Source organism: Setaria italica, chromosome IX, assembly GCF_000263155.2.
Source record: "Setaria italica strain Yugu1 chromosome IX, Setaria_italica_v2.0, whole genome shotgun sequence".
Classification (NCBI taxonomy): domain Eukaryota; kingdom Viridiplantae; phylum Streptophyta; class Magnoliopsida; order Poales; family Poaceae; genus Setaria; species Setaria italica.
The window spans coordinates 51,788,688-51,807,402 of record NC_028458.1 but is presented as its reverse complement, the minus strand read 5'-3'; the positions used below and the strand labels follow the sequence as shown (position 1 = coordinate 51,807,402).

At 45.5% G+C, this 18,715-nt stretch overlaps 2 protein-coding genes, 1 long non-coding RNA gene and 2 pseudogenes across 5 annotated transcripts; 2 read left to right on the top strand and 3 right to left on the bottom strand.

Annotated features, from left to right (window-relative positions):
- Nucleotides 1–411: 411 nt before the first annotated feature.
- LOC111255885 lies at nt 412–1,029 on the bottom strand (annotated as a pseudogene).
- LOC101758655 (protein NRT1/ PTR FAMILY 8.3) lies at nt 474–5,421 on the bottom strand. Of its 2 annotated transcripts, none has more exons than XM_004985019.3 (5): nt 5,021–5,421; nt 4,483–4,582; nt 3,627–3,864; nt 2,751–3,307; nt 474–1,901 (listed from the first exon to the last, which is right to left on the bottom strand). In XM_004985019.3, the coding sequence occupies exons 2-5, from the start codon at nt 4,497–4,499 to the stop codon at nt 1,079–1,081; spliced, it is 1,635 nt and encodes a 544-aa protein (XP_004985076.1). In that variant the 5' UTR covers nt 4,500–4,582; nt 5,021–5,421; the 3' UTR covers nt 474–1,078. The 2 variants fall into 2 exon arrangements, with proteins under 2 accessions (XP_004985076.1, XP_004985075.1); XM_004985018.3 differs by having other exon boundaries at nt 3,627–3,844.
- Nucleotides 5,422–5,436: 15 nt separating this feature from the next.
- Nucleotides 5,437–7,599, top strand: LOC111255886. Its single transcript, XR_002676029.1, has 2 exons — nt 5,437–5,944; nt 6,099–7,599. It is a non-coding gene; the product is annotated as an uncharacterized LOC111255886 (long non-coding RNA).
- Nucleotides 5,866–12,268, bottom strand: LOC101759322 (protein NRT1/ PTR FAMILY 8.3). Of its 2 annotated transcripts, XM_022823499.1 has the most exons (5): nt 8,905–12,268; nt 7,956–8,037; nt 7,621–7,838; nt 6,958–7,472; nt 5,866–6,860 (listed from the first exon to the last, which is right to left on the bottom strand). In XM_022823499.1, the coding sequence occupies exons 1-5, from the start codon at nt 8,935–8,937 to the stop codon at nt 6,062–6,064; spliced, it is 1,647 nt and encodes a 548-aa protein (XP_022679234.1). In that variant the 5' UTR covers nt 8,938–12,268; the 3' UTR covers nt 5,866–6,061. The 2 variants fall into 2 exon arrangements, with proteins under 2 accessions (XP_022679234.1, XP_022679233.1); XM_022823498.1 differs by having other exon boundaries at nt 7,621–8,037.
- A 2,881-nt stretch (nt 12,269–15,149) lies between these two features.
- LOC101759728 lies at nt 15,150–16,755 on the top strand (annotated as a pseudogene).
- Nucleotides 16,756–18,715: the final 1,960 nt, after the last annotated feature.

Genomic DNA, 18,715 nt, shown 5'->3' with positions numbered 1-18,715 from the left:
TCAAGTGAACGTTTGCTAGGTGGCGCAACTAGGGGTGGTAAAAGACCCTCTAATTTAACCTAGCAATTTTAAGGATCAGCCTCAACAAGGATCAAGCTGAAATACTCTATGATTTTAAGCTAGATATATTTATGGTTGAGTTGGATCGTGAAGGAGATACGAGGCCATGATCCGTTACCACCTCCGCAACCCTTAAAATAGGACTAAGTTGGATTGTGAAGGAGGCACGAGGGTCATGATCCGTTACTACCCACTCAAACCTTAAAACACTTAAGAGTATCAATTTCGCTGTAAACGTTTGGATTAGTCATGTAAGTATGAGGCATATACACGTTAAAAGTTTTAAACATGCTGCAAATATGAAGAGGTAGTGGTTATAACGGTTTATTGTTTTTGTGAGTCACGGTCAAAGGCAAACCAAACAACTTACAAATAGCATTACGTTTGATGAGTATGTGGTAACCAAAGTCACATTACTCTAAGAACTTCATGTAAATACGATTATGAGGCTTTCTTATATCCGTATCTCACATCACAACCAATGTAAACCATCAAATTCACAAAGTTTATCCCTGCAATCAACCAAAAGAACCGGTCGAGATGGCCTTCATTCAGGTAGTCAGGGATCGAGCTTACATAGCTTCCCAGTGAGACTGTTACAGGTGCAAATGCGCTAAATAAACTCCTCATAGCATCTGGGACCTGATCGTAGAAGAACTCGACTTGGCCTATAGAAGTAAACACCTCAGATGCACCGACCAAGAAATACTGTGCTATTTGCCAAAGAATGCTCATTGGAAGCCTTCTCATGTATAGGACCTTCAGATCTGGCAATATCTAAACACTTCAATTCAACAAGAGCTGCAGATACCAGTGCAAGAATGGACAGGACTAATCCAGTTCCCATCCGCTGTAGCTCAGAAAACCTATTTTCCTTTCCATTGATTTTTCTAGCTATTGGGATGAGAATGCGGCCACAAATGGGAACCTAGATGAAGATGCTGATTATCTGCACAATCCATTGCATTTGATGAATGTGAAACTAAATTACAGTAACTGACTATACATTGTAATATAGTTACTGGGCTTTCTTATATCTGTATCTTGAAGCACAACCAACAAAAAGCACAAAATTAACAAAGCTTATCCCTGCAATCAACCAAAAGAACCGGTCGAGATGGCCTTCGTTCAGGTTATCAGGTATCCATCCAGGATCTCCTCCTTGAGTTGTAATGTATGAAACCAGCGTCAGTATGATTGAGCTTACATAGTCCCCCAGTGAAACTGTAACAAGCGCGAATGCACTACATAAACTCCTCATGGCATCTGGACCCTGATCGTAGAAGAAGTCAACTTGGCCTATAGCAGTGAATACCTCAGCAGCACCAACCAAGAAATACTGTGGTATTTGCCAAAGAATGCTCATCGGAACATCAACCTTCTCATGAATAAGACCTTCAGACCTAGCAACCTCTAAACGCTTCAACTCAACAAGAGCTGCAGATACCATCGCGAGAATGGATAGGACCAATCCAATTCCAATCCGCTGTAGCTCAGAAAAACCCTTCTCCTTTCCCGTGAACTTTCTAGCTATTGGCACAAGAATGCGGTCATAAAGTGGAATCCAGATGATGACACTGATAACATCGAAAGTTGAGAGGGATGCAGGTGGAATGTTGAAAGGTCCAACCCGCTTGTCAAGAACCATGCCCTGCTCTACAAACAGGGAAGAGTTTTGGGCATACACAGCACTGAATATGATAGTGGTGGCCCAGATGGGAAACATTCTTACAAGGATCTTCAGTTCTTCCACCTGGGTAACTGTGCAAAGCTTCCATGGGTCTGTAGAAGATTCACTCTTCACATCAGCAGATGAGATAATGGCAGCTCGATCGAGGAACCTAGAAAAAAGGGAGATATATAAAAATATTATCATGGTAACACCACAAAATAGAAGTCCACAAATCAAGCTACTTACAGACACTCCCTCCGTTCTAAAATAAATGACGGTTAGGACTAGCTAATGGTTAACTAATTACCTTGACCTCAACGCCATTTAATTTATAAACGGAGCGAGTAACATTCTTAGAACAAATATAATTAAGAGGAACACATGTCTCTGGCCCTATCCTGAACCTCTATGTATGTTGCATACCTAACTTCAATGGACTTACAAGTTAAACATCAGCAAAAGACTCAGTAACAGGTATTGCAATAAATTTATTTTCATCCACAGAATCTCAGATCAATTATTACTATTAACATCTCAATGGCATCCAATATGCTCTTATTGTTTTGGGCCCAATACGCGAACTGCTAAAATGCTGCCCCACCCAGTCTCAAACAAATGTTATTTTAGATACTGACAACTAATTTCTGCTATATTATGTATTTATCAAATATAGAAAATTTATAAATAGTACAAACTACATTTTGAGTAAACTATACTCGTATCGATGGCCAAAGTTTAGACAGTACAACTACAATCAACGCATAAAAGCATTTTCTTTCTTTCTTTTATAACTGGAGCATCAGGTTGTCTGGTGCTATCCATAAATCCATATTCTGCTTTGTTCCATTTATGTGCTTACTTTCCAGTACACACAGATTGAAACAGAAAAAAAAAGTTTGTTTTGATGTTCTATGTTTTATTAGATATAATCAGTCTAGTAATTTTCCAAAATTTTATCAATACACTGGCACATAACCCTAAAAGTAAGGCAGTGATGCAATTAGAAAATGAGAATTACTTGAGTTCATTTGTGTGCTCCAGCTTCCGGCTTCCCTCAATGGCTGAAGTTTGGCCATCAACTTCGTATAGAAGAGACATATCATTTGGCAATTCGGCATGATGCTTATGGAATGCTGCTACAACCACCTGACACACTCTTGTGAGTGGGCTCCCACCCGGTTTCTGGTATCGATAAATATTTGAGGCTGCAAAGAAGCATCCAATAGCTAGTGCCATAGATATAGTAGGAATGGCAAATCCTATCCCCCAACCAGAGTTATCTTGTATCCACACTATGATAGTGCCTGAGATGAATGATCCCATACTTATACAGAAGTAGAACCAATTGAAGAAGGAAGTCTTCTTTGCTCTCTCTACTGGGTCACTGTCATCAAATTGATCAGCTCCAAAGGAGGAGACACAAGGTTTGATGCCTCCGGTCCCTAGGGCCATCATATAGAGGCCAATGAAAAATACGCCATACTGAAGTAAGCTTGCTTGGGGGCAAACAGTTCCTAGACATGTAGGTGGCTGCAGTGCTGGAACTGATGCTGATAGCGTTAAAATAGCTAGGCCCTTCAATAAAAAGAAAATGGTCATATAGTTGATTAAAATGCTCTTAAAGCAGGGGTACACAATTTTTCTTTGACAAATAAAATTAGAAAAATTGAACAGAGATACTCAAGTCAAACTGAATATAACACAAACACTGCTGATGCAATCTAACATCCCACGTGGTCGTATTAACGCTGAACAGCAAAAGGCAGGTATCAAATATAAAATATTCACAAAAATAGCGTATTCACGGCATTTGATTTAGCTCATGACCACAAATAGTTCATGTGTACCAGACTAGGGTCATACTTTGATTAGGTGGTGATATCTTTGCACTTACAATAAAATAAATTGATGAGAAAACAGCAATAGTCCAGTACTTTCCCCAGTAAGAATCTGCTAAGATGGCTCCAATAAGGGGAGTGAGATAGCATGTCCCTTGCCAAGTGGTAACGTTTCTTGCAGCTTCAAGATTGCCTAGATGAAGCTTTACTTTCAGATAAGTAACTAGGTTTCTTGCAATTCCATAGTAGGCCAGTCTCTCACAAAATTCATTGCCTGTCAAAAAAGATAAAATACTGAAACTTGACAAGCATCAGTCCCTGTCAAGAAGATAAGATGCTAAAACTCGACAAATCTCATTGCTGAACTTATAAATATGCGGACAACTTTCACTTTGATTTGTAGCATATGATAGTATACAGGATTATTTTTAAGTGATTTGTACCTAATGTTCTGGCTAATTCTTAATATAGAGGACTTAAATCTCATGAAACAAACATTCTATAAGGGCATGTACAATGCAGGTGTTTGAACAGATGCCCACATAGGATAAATAAGGTGCATAATCCATTGCGTCATGCTTGATTAGACATCATGGCAGTTGCCTATGTTGTATCTTCGGTCTGTGGAACTATGTAAGCACCATTATGACGAGGTGACCAAACTTTGAGCTCTAGCCATTTTAAGCATCATCTTAAGCACAGCTTGCAGTTTACACGCCATCACAATGGTGGATAGTTGAAAACTGAAATCGTTTTAAGGCAATAATAAATTGGAAAAAAGGAATAGTTTGGATAACAGAACAAGAAAATGCCCCCAGCACTCTAAATTATTATGTGATTTGAGGCAAAAACTTCCTTCTCAGCAACTATAGTGCTGAAGTTTTATAATGTGTGTATCTGAGAAAAGTTTACCTAGAATGGAAAAGCATGCTCTCCAATTGCCTGTGGTGTGCTTTGGGGCAGGACGCCCTTTTATATCAACAGATCCATCACCTGTGATGAGATCAGCATCCTGCTAAAACAATATAGGACTTAGTTTCAAACCACCTACGGAGATTCTGAAAGAAAAATTAATCTTCCCATAATGCATTAGCAGAGTTCCTGCTGTCTTCCTCAAAAAAGGCACTAAATTGCAGAACACTGGAAATATGGCGAGCGGAAAGGTCGGGAACCAAACCAATATTCCCAAGATAGACAAAAAGGTTAAGAACTAATACTAGGAGTTCGACAAACCCCTATTGAAATTGACTCTTATCTAAATTTTGACTTTTGACTAGGGTGATGGATGCCTCGTGCAGCATTTTCCTTTCAACAAATTAAAAAAAAGAAACGAAAGAAAAATGCCTGGCAAGGACAGGGGAGGCACGAATCAAATCTCAGACTGGGTGGGATAAACTTGGCAATGGAATTAGAACCACATAGATGATAGAAATGATTATGGGAACTTCACCTGTGGAAGGAGGAGGAGCCGTTCTCGATCTCCCCCTCCGCCCTCTTCTTGCAACAGCAGTCTGCTGCCTTCTGCTGCCTCCACCATGGAGACTGAGGGGCTCCGCCTGGGAGTCCCGGTTCAAGGAAGAATCAGCAGGAGCAGATCAAGAAACAGGGCTGCTTTCTTTGCATCAGACGGGCCGCAGTGGACTTCACGCAATCACGCTCGGTTCGGTCCAAACGTGTGTTTTGACGCAACTACCCCCGTCCCCCACAATTTCTGTTGAGGCCTTCCAAGCGAATTCCAGTGTTTTGTTGTGGTCGTGGATGGCAGAGCCAGAGAGAGGGTCTCGTTGTGGATGGGGAAGGCGGAGAGCAGCAACTGCGGGAGCGGCCACTCGCAGCGGTAGTGCCGGTGGATGTACTCGTTGTCCCGCAGGTACCCCGGCAGCGCCCCGTACTCCTCCCCACACGCCGCCGCCGCTAACCTCTCCACCTCATCCGCCGTCGAGGCCATCGATCGCCGACGCAACCCAACGGTTCACCTGGCTCTCTCATCGAGGCTTCAAATCCGAGGTAGTGGAACTCATCCTCGCCGCTTTCGATTTCTGGAGCATCCCCAGCCCCGCGTCCGCGGCGCCGAAGGCTCGCCGGAGCTCCGCCGCCGCGATCCAACCCTTTTTTTTTTACTTTACCCCGATTATTAATCGCGATCCGATTATTAACAATTTGCCCCCTGTATCTTTACATATCACCCCTCCTGCCGGTCGCTTGTTCTCCTCGTCTTCCCGCCGCCCGTCCTTTCGCCGGCGGCCGGGCCTCATCCCCAATCTGAGCGGCGCCGCTTTTCCAGAGTCTCCGTCGAGGACCCCGTCGGGAGGAGGCGTCACCAGACCCGGCCTTCGCGAAGCGCGCGGCGACGGCAATTTCGATAAAATGCCAGGTTTCAATTTTCAATCACCTAGTTCATAGAACATATGCTATGTTTTTTCCCGAGCGCAAACCACTCATTTACAATAGCTATTCGATGTCACAAAATATTAGTTTTACAATAAAAGATTCATGAAACACTCTTGCGCTTGTACCGCCTAGCGCAGCACACGAAAACCGCCAGGTTGAGCGCGCTCATCACCGCGAGGAGCCAGAAGAAGCGGTCGAGATGGCCATCGTTGAGGTCATCGGGTATCCACCCCGGCCCGCCGCCCCTCGTCGTGAGCCACTCCACCATGGTCACCACGAGTGAACTGACGTAGCTCCCGAGCGCCACCGTGAGCAGCGCCAGCGCCGAGCACAGGCTGCGCATCGACGGCGGCGCCTCGTTGTAGAAGAACTCCGTCTGCCCGACGCACGCGAACACGACGCTGGCGCCCACCAGGAAGTACTGGGGCACCTGCCACAGGATACTCATCGACGACCGGCCCTCGCCGTGCGCGCTCGCCAGGCGTCGCGTCTCGACCACCGCCGCGGTCACCATCACCAGGACGGACAGGAGCAGCCCGGCGCCGAGGCGCTGCAGCTCCGAGATGCCCCGGGCATTGGCGGTGAGCCGCCTGGCCACCGGGACGAGGACCCGATCGTAGACGGGCACCCAGATGAGGACGCTGACGGCGTCGAACGATGCCAGGGACGCCGGCGGGATGGCGAACGCGCCGAGATGCTTGTTCATCGTCCTGCCCTGCTCCAGGAACGTGGAGGAGAACTGCGCGAGCACGGCGAAGAACACGATTCCGGTGGCCCAGATGGGGAGCATGCCGATGATCACCTTCAGCTCCTCGACTTGCGTCACGGTGCAGAGCCTCCATGGATCAGAGTCAGATGGGTCTTCAGTTGATGAGATCACTGCAGCCTTGTCAAGGAATCTGAACAGCGAAATTGCCAAGTCACAGTAAAGATGGGCCCTATGTGAAAAGTGTTTCAGTGTTCACACATCGAGTTCAAAGTTCAAACAACTAGTACCTGAGAACAGGCGTGTGCTGCAATTTATGGACATCCGCCATTGGCGTCTTCTCTGGGAGCTCATGGAGTAGAGAATCGTCATACGGTAAAACTACATTACATTTTCGAACAGCTGCAAATATAACCTGAAGCACCCTTATAATTGGACTCCCCAGGGGCTTTTGCACCCTGTACTTACTGGAGCCCAGCAAGAAGCTTGCAATGGCCAACGCGATGAACAGAGTTGGGAGCCAGAGGCCAACTCCCCAACCGTAGTGATCTTGCACCCACACAACTGCGGTACCCGCGACGAAGCTCCCAATGTAGGTTGCAAAGAAGAACCAGTTAAAGAAGGAATCCTTCTTCAACCTCTCGGCTAGGCTGCTGTCATCGAACTGGTCAGCGCCGAAAGATGAGACACACGGCTTGATACCACCGGCTCCTATGCCCATCATGTAGAGGCCAAGGAAGAACACAGCGGGCTGAGATGAACCACCCTTCAGGAACGATGCTGAAATAGACATTGCAGCCATCCCCTGGTGTTGAACAAGAACAACACCCATGAACTAGTTAGTTGCTGTTGTTTCTAGAACAATGAGCACGTATTATTATAAGTGCCCAAACAAAACAGCAGTATAATCAGTTGCTTGATAGTTTCTTAAAGGGTGAAAGTTTTATGCTTACAAGTAGGTAAACTGTGAAGAAAGCCACTGTTGTCAGGTATCTGCCCAGATAGGAATCTGCTATGATAGCTCCAGCCAGCGGTGCGATATAGCAAGTCCCCTGCCAATTTGTGTAGCTTCTTGCCGCGGTAACATTGCTTTCGTGCAGCACCGTCTTGAGAAACGTGACCAAGTTGAACTGGATTCCGTAGTACGCTAGCTCCTCGAAGCATTGAGTCACTGCAAATTGTAAGAGAGTTGGCAGCAGGAAAAAGATGTTCACGGGAGAAAGTATTAGAGATCCAGAGTTCCCAAATTCGTTCAAAGATTTCCTGAGATCCAATAGCTTGTGATTACCTAAGATGTAACTGCATGCTCTCCAACTGCCGGAATGGCGTTTTGCTCCCTGGATGCCAGTGGTCCTTTCGCTTACTGAATTCTGTCATAACACAAACCGAATTCTCTTTAGGACATGTAGAAGCATGCGATGACTTGAGCTTGAATAGCAAGCTGAAAGCTGTCACTAAGCAGTGAATTTCTAATATGCCTCCATCGTTTCTCATTTTGACATCATGGCCACAAAAACAAACTCTCTTTGAAGGACAATCGACCAAATGGTACTTGTACAAACACCAGCTAATTAAAATAACAGTTTCAGTTTCAGAACTTGTTGAGACCGTTTGCACCTTTTCCGGACAAGTCTGGGGAAGGGATAGAAGATCCTTTGCAGTAAAATCCAGAGTGAATGGAAGATATTGGTAGCACAAGTTTTAAAATGACTGCGTACATGCCCAGAACAGCAGGTATTTGTGAGCAGAAAAAATTGTATGTGCTATCATTTTATTTTATTTTTTTTGAAAAGATCGGCAAGAGGATTGCCGTATTATATTAATAGAAAGGAAAAAGGAAAAAAAACAACCATAAAAGAGACAACAACTGAAAAGCTATGGAGAATGCAACACATACAAACAAGATCAATAACACGAGGGGAGGAGGATAACTAACACAACAATATAGCCAAAAGAAATGGAAAAGCTTCTCCACAGTGCAAAAGAAAAACCAACTCGGGATGAAAGGACCACATGCAAGTGCAACTGATGATCCGTAGCTTCGTTTCGACCGTTAAAAGCAAGTGTGCTATCATGAGAAGACATATGCGCCTTTGTGTTCATGATAAGTTTGTGACGCCAAGAGGAAAAAAGAAAGTAGTTTCACACGTGAAAAAGGGAACCGAAGAAAGAAATGTTGCAAGCGTAGCTGACTACTAGAGAACGCAGATGAACTGGTAGAGAGAGTGATTTTGTACCTCAGGAAGTGGTTCTTGAATCTCTATGTCCATGGTGTATCAAATCGTTGTATAAAGAAGCAACTCCACGCCAACACAAATGGAACGACACCCCATTTATACGGAGGCCGAATGAGTCTAGGGGCATCGGGTCGCAGAGGAGGCTGTGGGTAGCATTTGTGTGTGTGGGTGTGTGTTGGAGACGGGAGGGTCAACGTATAACTGCCAAACATCCTAGAGATATAAAACGTAGAGAGTAGAGATAGATATAGAGATAGAGATGGAGTAACGGTCCAAACTAAGGAAACACTCTTGCACTTGTACTGCGATACATGAAAAGTTTATGACGCCAATAGGAACCATCTCATGGGGTGAATGGAAACAAAGAAACGAGCGTTGTAAGCTTGTAACAACCAGTAAAATTTGAAGCAGACCTTGAACATGTAGAAGAACTAGCTTTTTTTAAACGATTTTTTTTTTTGAAACGAACGCAGAGGAACCAGTAGAGTGAATGAATTTTTACCTTAGGAAGCGTTTCTTGGATCTCTATCTCCATCGTACTATCTCAAATCGCTGTATAAAGAACAACACCGCCAACACAAATGAACGATGGCCCATTTACATGGAGGAAGCAGAGCGCTGCTAGCTCCAGCTTTTTTTCCCACTTTCAAAAGAGTGCCTGGACACGATTTCATTGGGAGGGACTGTTAGAATATCTCTAGGATTTTTATTCTCCTGTAATTGGTTCAAACTCTGATTGTCATCATTGGCTGGTTCGGTTGCTTAGAAATAGATAGAGATAGATTCTATTTAACTTGTATAGCATCCGAATCACATAATGACAACATCATGTATATCTCTTGGCTATTGTCTCCTATATAAACATGCACCCGTGGTAGGTCAAGATAGGCAACCACGTTTCCTCTAAATCTTACATGGTAATCAGAGCATCCTCTTCCACAAACATCCAAAACCTCCACCACATTGCCCATGGCGTCGACTTCATCTGCGCCGGCTCAGCTTGGGGTTGTTTCCGAGAAAGTAACTCGGGACAGCTACCTTCTATGGAAGGCTCAATTCCTTATTGCAATTCGAGGTGCTCAACTCATGGAAATCCTAGATGGATCTACCGCTTTAGCCGCCCAAGACCTTGGAGGTGGCCAAGGCGGACAAGACGAAGGAGATTGTCCATCATCCCGATTATGACTCATGGATTGCAAAAGATCAACAAGTTCTGAGCTATCTGTTGAACGCCCTTACAAAGGAGGCGTTAACACCGTTGGCGATAGTGACTACTTCGGCAGAAGCATGGGAGGCGCTTGAAGCTATGTTCTCGGCACACTCCAGGCCAAGAATTTCAAATCTACACATGCTACTTGCTACAACCAAGAAGGGCAGCATGACCTCGTCGCAATACTACACCAAGATGTGCTCCTTCAAGGACGAGCTAGCTGCGGTTGGTAATGTGATAGATGACGACGAGATGGTTCACTTTATTTTAAACGGTCTTGACTTTGATTACAACCCGTTTGTATCATCTATGCTTGGTCGTGTTGCATCTGTTTCTTTGAGTGAGTTATACTCTCAGTTACTAGCCTATGATATGCGCCTAGAGATGTACCATGAAGGAGGACAATTTCAGTCATCTGCTAATATGGCTAGAAGAGGGCGCGGTTGTGGTCATGGCACTAGTCGTGGCTGAGGCAGAAGTGATGCTGGCCGTGGTGGTGGTGGCCAGATCCGTGGCAATTTTGGTCCAAGTAACACATCTAAGCAAGGAGGCCGCAACATCAAGACCATATGTCAATTTTGCAAGAAGGTAGGACATGAAGTATCAAGATTTTGATATAGATATGATGAGGATGAAGAGCAGCAGCAAAATTACAAGATAGCAGGGCTAGCTACTATTGGATATGGCTACAACACAAATTGGTACATGGATAGTGGAGCTTCTGATCTGTCACTGGTGCACTTGAGAAGATGATAGTCCATGACAAGTACAATGGACGAGATCAAGTCCATGCCGCAAACGGCTCAAGAATTAGTAACATTGATCATACAACTTTATATACCCCTAGCAAAAATTTACATCTTAAAAATATCCTTCGTGTCCCTAGCGCTAGCAAAAATCCTGTCTCTGTTCACAAACTTGCCAAAGCAATGATGCCTTTCTAGAATTTCATCCAAATTTCTTTTTTATCAAGGATCAGGGAACGAAGAGAATTTTGCATCATGCCGGGGCGGCCTATATCCGTTAGAGTTGCGGTTATCCATTGGAGGTCCCAACAAGCAAGCTTTTGGAGTTAGTAAGCTGTCAACATCTAGATGGCATAGTAGGCTGGTTATCCATTGGAGGTCCCAACAAGCAAGCTTTTGGAGTTAGTAAGCTGTCAACATCTAGATGGCATAGTAGGCTTGGTCATCCAGCTTCCCTATTATAGAGAGAATTCTTAGTTTGAATAATCTTCCTTACGATAGCAATAAAAATTCAGAGTCTATCTGTAATTCTTGTCAAATGGCCAAGAGCCATCAATTGCCTTATCCTTTATCAAATAGTACCTCTGGATTTCCTCTTGAGTTAATTTTTTTGGATGCCTGGACCAGCGCCCATGTCAGCAGGATGGCATACATATTATTTTAGCTTCATCGATGATTTTAGCAAATATACCTGGATATATCTCATTAAGAAAAAATCTAATGTTTTTCAAGTCTTTTAGGACTTCCAACAACTTGTTGAGAGAAAGTTCAATAACAAAATTAAAGCAATGCAATCAGATTGGGGTGGAGAGTATGAAAAGTTGAATTCTTTTTTCCAACGCATTGGTATTGCTCACCAAGTCTCCTGCCCACATGCTCATCAATAGAAAGGTGCTGCTGAAAGGAAGCATCATCACATTGTTGAAGTTGGCCTTATCCTTCTTGCTAATGCATCTATGCCCTTGAAATATGGGATCATGCCTTCTTAACGGCTACTTATCTCATAAATCTCCTGCCAAGCAAAGTTATCAACTTCAAAACCCCTTGTGAGCGTCTTCTTCAGGAGAAGCCCATTTACACATCCCTAAGACCCTTTGGCTGCGCATGTTGGCCCAATCTCCAACCATACAATGCCCACAAGTTAGCCTTCCGCTCCACACAATGTGCCTTTCTAGGGTATAGCTACATGCACAAGGGGTTCAAGTACCTCGACATATCTACTGGTCGTATCTACATATCTAGGGACGTGGTCTTTGATGATGATGTCTTTCCTTTCGCCCAACTTCATCCAAATGCTACGGCTCAGCTTCGCAAAGAGGTTGTGCTCCTTCCAAGCCATCTTCTCAATCTAGGGGGTGTAGGTTGTATTACTAATGCTACTAATATCTCTGGTGATATCTTTGTTCATGCGCAGGACACGGGTGAAGAAAATTTGGTGCAAAACAGTGTAGAATCGGCTCATCTTGACTCATCTGCATCCCGGGCGCTGGATCCGATGACGGTACGGCGGCACGAGGCGTATCTGGCCCGGATCCCCAAACTGATCCACTTGTGACCTTGAGAGCTACTGGGACCAGTGATGGCTTGACGCATGGGGGGCAGCAGACCCTCCTACGCCCGCGCCTGCGTCTACGCGTTCTAGCCCGACACGGCCTCCGCCCGCGCCCGGCTCGACAACTCCTGCTACGCCACGTGACACTGCAGTCCCCGCCGTGTCTCCCCCATGGTTGATCGGAGCTGAGGATGATACTAGCGGATCTTCCGACTGGATCAAATGCTCCACCGCCGGCAGTTAAGCTGAGAGCTCTCCTCCACAACGTCGTACACAATTGCAACACGGTATCGTCAAGCCTAAGAAGTTCACTAATGGAACAGTTCGATGGTTAAATTTCTGTGCTACTGGTGAACCGGAAAATTTGCAGGAAGCTCTAGCAGATCCCAAGTGTAAAAAGGCGATGCATGAGGAATACAAGACATTGATGAGAAATCAAACCTAGCATCTTTTTGAAGCAAAGCAAGGAAGCAACCTGATTGATTGTAAATGGGTTTACAAGATTAAAAGGAAGGCAAATGGGACAATTGACAGATATAAAGCACGCTTGGTAGCAAAAGGTTTCAGACAACGCTATGGTATTGATTATGAAGATACATTTAGCCCGGTTGTCAAGATTGCTACAGTGCGGCTAGTCTTGTCCATTGCTATTTCTATAGAATGGTGTTTGAAACAATTGGATGTTCATAATGCGTTCTTGCATGGTGTTCCGGAAGAGGAGGTTTATATGAAGCAGCCTCTAGGTTTTGAGAGTGCTTGGGTCCACATATGGTGTGTAGACTTGATAAATATATATGGCTTGAAACAAGCTCCAAGGGCCTGGTATGCAAGATTAAGTTCTAAACTTATTAATTTTGGTTTTAGAGTATCAAAATCAGATAGTTCTCTGTTTTTCTATCAAAAATGAGAAGTTGTTATTTATATGCTTATATACGTGGATGGCATTATTGTTACTAGCTATCTAGTGAGGTTGTGACGGCTTTACTACTTGATTTGAAGAAAGATTTAACTTTAAAAGATCTTGGTGACTTGCGTTACTTCTTGGGAATAGAAGTTAAACAAGATAGTCAAGGCTTGCGGTTGTCTCAAGGAAAGTATGCTCAAGAAATCTTAACAAGAGTTGGCATGACAAATTGTAAGGTATCTCCTACACCGTTGTCAACATCAGAAAAACTTTCAGGTTATGAAGGACAGCTGCTAAGTTCTGAAGATGGTACACGGTATAGAAGTGTAGTTGGGGTCTTGCAGTATCTCACGCTTACTAGGCCCTACTTAGCCTTCTCCGTTAATAAGGTGTGCCAGTTCTTGCATGCGCCAACTAGTGTTCACTGGACAGCTTTCAAGAGAATTCTTAGATATGTTCGATATACTATGGACATTGGTCTAAATATTGAAAGGTCTAGCTCAATGGCATTAAGTGCCTTTTCGGATGCGGATTGGACCGATAGCGTTATGATAGAAGAGCTACTGTTGGCTTTGCAATATTTTTGGGACCGAACCTTGTATCTTAGAGTGCTAGGAAGTAAGCTACAGTTTCAAGGTCAAGTACGGAGGTGGAATACAAATCTATGGCAAATGCCACGGCTGAATTAATTTGACTGGCGTCCTTTCTAGGCGAACTTGGAATCAAATTGAGACAACCACCTATCCTATGGTGCGACAATTTGGGAGCTACCTACTTATCTGCAAATCGAGCAAGCATATAGAAATCGATTTTCCCTTTATGAGAGAACGAGTAACAAAGAAGCAGCTGCAAGTCAGGTTTATTTCTACCAAAGATCGGGTTGCCGATGGCTTCACCAAAGCATTGCCGGTTGGAAAACTTGAATAATTTAAAAGCAATCTAAATCTCAAGCATAAGAGGAGTTTAGATTGAGGGAGGATGTTAGAATATCTCTAGGATTCCTATTCTCCTGTAATTAGTTCAAACTCTAATTGTCATCATTGGCTGGTTCGGTTGCTTAAAGATAGATTCTGTTTAACTTGTATAGCATCCAAATCACATACGATGATAACATCATATATATCTCTTAACTATTGCCTCCTATATAAATATGCACCTGTGGTAGACTAAGATAGGCAACCACGTTTCCTCTAAATCTTACTGGGACATGCACAAGACTAATTTCAATTTTTTTCCTAAAAAATGGACTAACTTTCAATTTAAACTGTACAGTTCAAGTACAGGCATGCGTGAGTTGGGAATATCATGGTATTCCCTTTTATTTTTCCCAAAAGAAAATCAAGGTGTTTTACGAGTATATAGGCCGCCAATTCCGTTTCCCGCGTGATCCAGGTGCAAATATATACCTAATAATATTAGAGGATGTTTCTTCCAACTGTCGTGATCATTTTGCAAAAACATCCCTCAAGTTTTTGTAATCAACCCGTAGTCCATATTCTAAAGAGAGGGAGGTTCGGGTGGAAAAAGGAGAGAAGGGAGGGGGTTAAGGGGAAAAAGCTTCTCAAAACAGAGAGGAACAGAGAGGCGACGGGGGATTGGGCGCGAGCGGCGGCCGGAGCGGGGTGCCCCGCCGTTGCCCTCCCTCATCAGCGAGCACGAGAAGTGGGAATAGGCAGACGAGTCGGAGCACGGCAGGATGGTCCTATGCGTCAACGGCAGCTGCGAGCCTCCGTCGTGCCAGCCCCTCGAGGCGGCGCTTGATGTCCAGAAGGTCCTCCTCGCTCTCTCGACTCCTCCCGTGCCATCGACCTTCACCTCCAGCTCTCCAATCCCCAGAACATTATTCTCATCCCCATCCCAGGCGTCATGGCCGCTGCGCTCTTCTCCCCTCCCTCTCGCCCCGCTTCCTCGCCCTATCCTCCCCGAAGCTCGCTGCGACCGTGGCCTCCGCCTTCCTCCCCTTCAGGCTGCCGCTGCGCGTCGTGTCGGCGCCAGGGCGGCGGGTGTTTGAGCCCGTGGCCGTCGCGGTGTCGTCCAAGTACGAGACCGAGGGCGCGAAGCAGGAGGAGGAGGGAGCCGAGGAGTTCTCCGAGGACCTGAAGCTGTTCGTCGGGAACCTGCCCTTTAGCGTCAACAGCACGCAGCTCACCGGGTTCTTCGAGCAGGCCGGCTCCTTCGAGATGGTCGAGGTATATACGAGTTAATTGTGCCGTCCCGTCTATGTAATTAGTGTCAGAAATTGTCATTTTGTTAAAATAGAAAATATATTATTCTTTACAAAAAGTCTTGCTCACTGTCGTATGGTCACCTGGAATGGAATTGGAGTACTGGACAACTTGACCGAGTTTAGTCAGGAGTAATTGAGTAAAGTTGCATATTGTTACACTATTTGAAACACTGGTATGGTTATGTACTTGTGGTAAATTATGACCAGAAATCGAAACAATATTCAAATTGTGAAGTCCAACAGAGCTGTATGCATTGAGTGAACCTTCTGCGTTTCACTATTTCGCCTTCACTATTCTAAGTTTCTAACAGTTCATAACTGCTTTGCAGGTTGTATATGATAGAATGACTGGACGAAGCCGTGGATTTGGATTCGTGACAATGTCTTCAGCTGAAGAAGCCGGAGCTGCTGTTGAGCAATTCAACGGTTATGTGAGTATACTTCCATGGTTTAAGCTACCTTTCTCTTGGTATGCTTCGGAGAAGATTAACTATCCAGTTGAAGGAAAAATATAAAGATATAGCAACACTAAACAGACAAAGATCAGATGCATTTCTATAAAAGGTTGAAATGTGAATCGTAGCATAACCGAAAACTTTAGGAACAACTTCATCATAGCTTTTGGAACTGAATTACTTCTCTTGAGTGCATAGTGCGTCGTAGCAGATTGAGCTCCTGACTAATTAGCCTTGCCTCTCAAACAAACATTTCAAGGCAGACCACTAAGGTTGAACTCTCGGCCACCATCGCCTAGGGATGACTCTGCACCAAGAGCACCAAGGGGTGGTGGAGGTGGTGGAAACTTTGTGGATTCAGGAAACAAGATCTACGTAGGGAACCTCGTATGGGGTGTCGACAACTCGACGCTTGAGAACCTGTTCAGCGAGCAAGGGCAGGTGCTCGATGCTAAGGTCATCTATGACAGGGAGAGTGGTAGGTCAAGAGGATTTGGTTTTGTCACCTATGGCTCTGCTGAGGAGGTCAACAATGCCATATCAAACCTTGATGGCATCACAAGTTCTACATCCTGTTGTTTTTTTGTGTGTATCTTCTGCATTGTCATTTCAATTAGAAAATGTGTTGTAATGCAAGACTCGGATGGCAGGCAGATCCGAGTCACGGTTGCGGAATCAAAGCCAAGGCGTAAATTTTGAATTATGGCGATTTAGAGGTTAATAGTGTGTTTTGCCAAGTGTTAGTTTCTAGCTTCTATTCTAATACGGACTATGTAATAACCGTTGCAGAAGGGGATGTTTCTTTCGACCGTCATGATCATTTTGCAAAAAGTGCCTCAACTTTCCTGGAACCAACCCGCAGTCCAAATTCAAAAAGAGTGGAGGCTCGGGTAGAAAAAGAAGGGAAGGGAGGGGTTGAAGGGAAAAAATACTTCTCCTTTCTCCAATCCAAAACAAGGAGGCGAAGGAGGGGGACGGGGCGCGGGCAGCGGCCGGAGCGGGGCGCCCCGCCACGGCCGCGGCCGAGGCGGCGCCACCCGCCCGCTTGGAGCTCCCCATCCGCCGCCGCCCGGATCTCCCCCGCTGTGGCCGCCGCCCAGAGCTCGCCGACTGGAGCTTCCCATCCGCGGCCGCTCGGATCTCCCCCCGCCGCGGCTGCCGCCCGGAGCTCCCCATAATACTGATGCCCGTGCATTGTCCACACGCGCGCGCCGGCGAGAGGAACCGCAGCAGCTTGAAGTGTCGGGAGCGGAGCATGCCGTGGACGTCGGAGCTCAAGCATGCCAAGGACGTCGGAGCTCGCCGCGTGGCTTGCGCTCGGAGTTACGCGGAGAGAAGCGAAGCCACCGCCACCGCAGCCACGCGAGCGGGAGCGCAGCCACGGCAGATGCTACGCATGGTGCTCGCCACCGCAGGTGCCGCGCGTAGTGGTCGCCGCCGCCACCGCTCGAATCGCACGCAGCTGAAGTCTCGGTGCTGTCGTGCTGTGGCAGAGTGTGCTGCTCGCCTCGGAGCTCGAGTAGCACCGTGTGGTTGTGAACGAACAATGCACCCGAAGATAAGGACCGTCCTTTTTTTAATTAGTTTGTGGGTCCCGCAGAAAACCCAAACCCAAATTAAAGAACCCAAACACAAATACGGGGTAAGATCCAGCGTGGACGAAGAGAAGAGAGAACCAGAGACCGTCGTTGCATCAAAAAGGAAAAACCGGCCAAGTCCTCTTCCTTTCTTTTTCTATTGCACGTGGGTCCCACTTTAAATCCAAAGCATTTCCTAAGCACAGCCAAACCATGGATTCGGATTGGAGTCTTATTTCCCGATCCATAATCTACATCTCCGTATCCCATCCTATATCTATTTTCCTATCACATCCACCGTCCAAACGTCACCTTAGGACTTCACACGAGATGCTGGAACCGAGCTGTGTTTTGCATCGTGAGTGTCTCGAGTTGTGTTTTGCATCGCGAGTGTCTCGAGCGCCCAATCCAGATGGATGGCTACGAGCCAGGTGCGAAGTTAAGCTGGGCCTGTCGGGGGAGATATTGGGCCAAAGACGGTAAGGCTACCAATTATATTTAATAAATAAAGCTCTCTATTTCCTTAAAAAAGATATGATTCTCGTGCAAACAATTAAGACTGAACAGGAGTTGAAGCAGTACGACGGGTCCGACCCTGAGAAGAAGCCACTGCTGATGGCCATCAATGAATAATTATTTCAATATAAGGATATATGTTAACAGAAATGTAATAAATATATAGTGATAGAAATAGAAAAAACCACAAGATTTAAAAATATGATTATCATTTCACCGTAGGAACGCACAGGCATTTTGATATAAAGCAATTAAGGTTTCTGCTCAGTTTTTTTTCGTACGTCGTGGTCATTTTGCAAAAAGTCTCTCAACTTTTATGGAATCAACCCGCAGTCCAAATTCTGAAGAGAGGGGGCTCGGGTGGAAAAAGGAGGGAAGGGAGGGGGTTAAAGGGGAAAAAGCTTTTCCTTTCTTCAAAACAGAGAGACGAAGGAGGAGGATTGGGCGCGGGTGGCGGCCGGAGCGGGGCGCTCTGCCGCTGCCCCTGCGTGCAGCCTCGGTGGCATTGCCGGCATGTGGCACGTGAAGATTTTCACCGCGGTGGCTTAAGTAGTGGTGGTGGCGTTGCGAGCTGTTGCTGCCTGTTGCTCTCCAGAAACACAGAAAAACAGTCCCTTCCCTAAC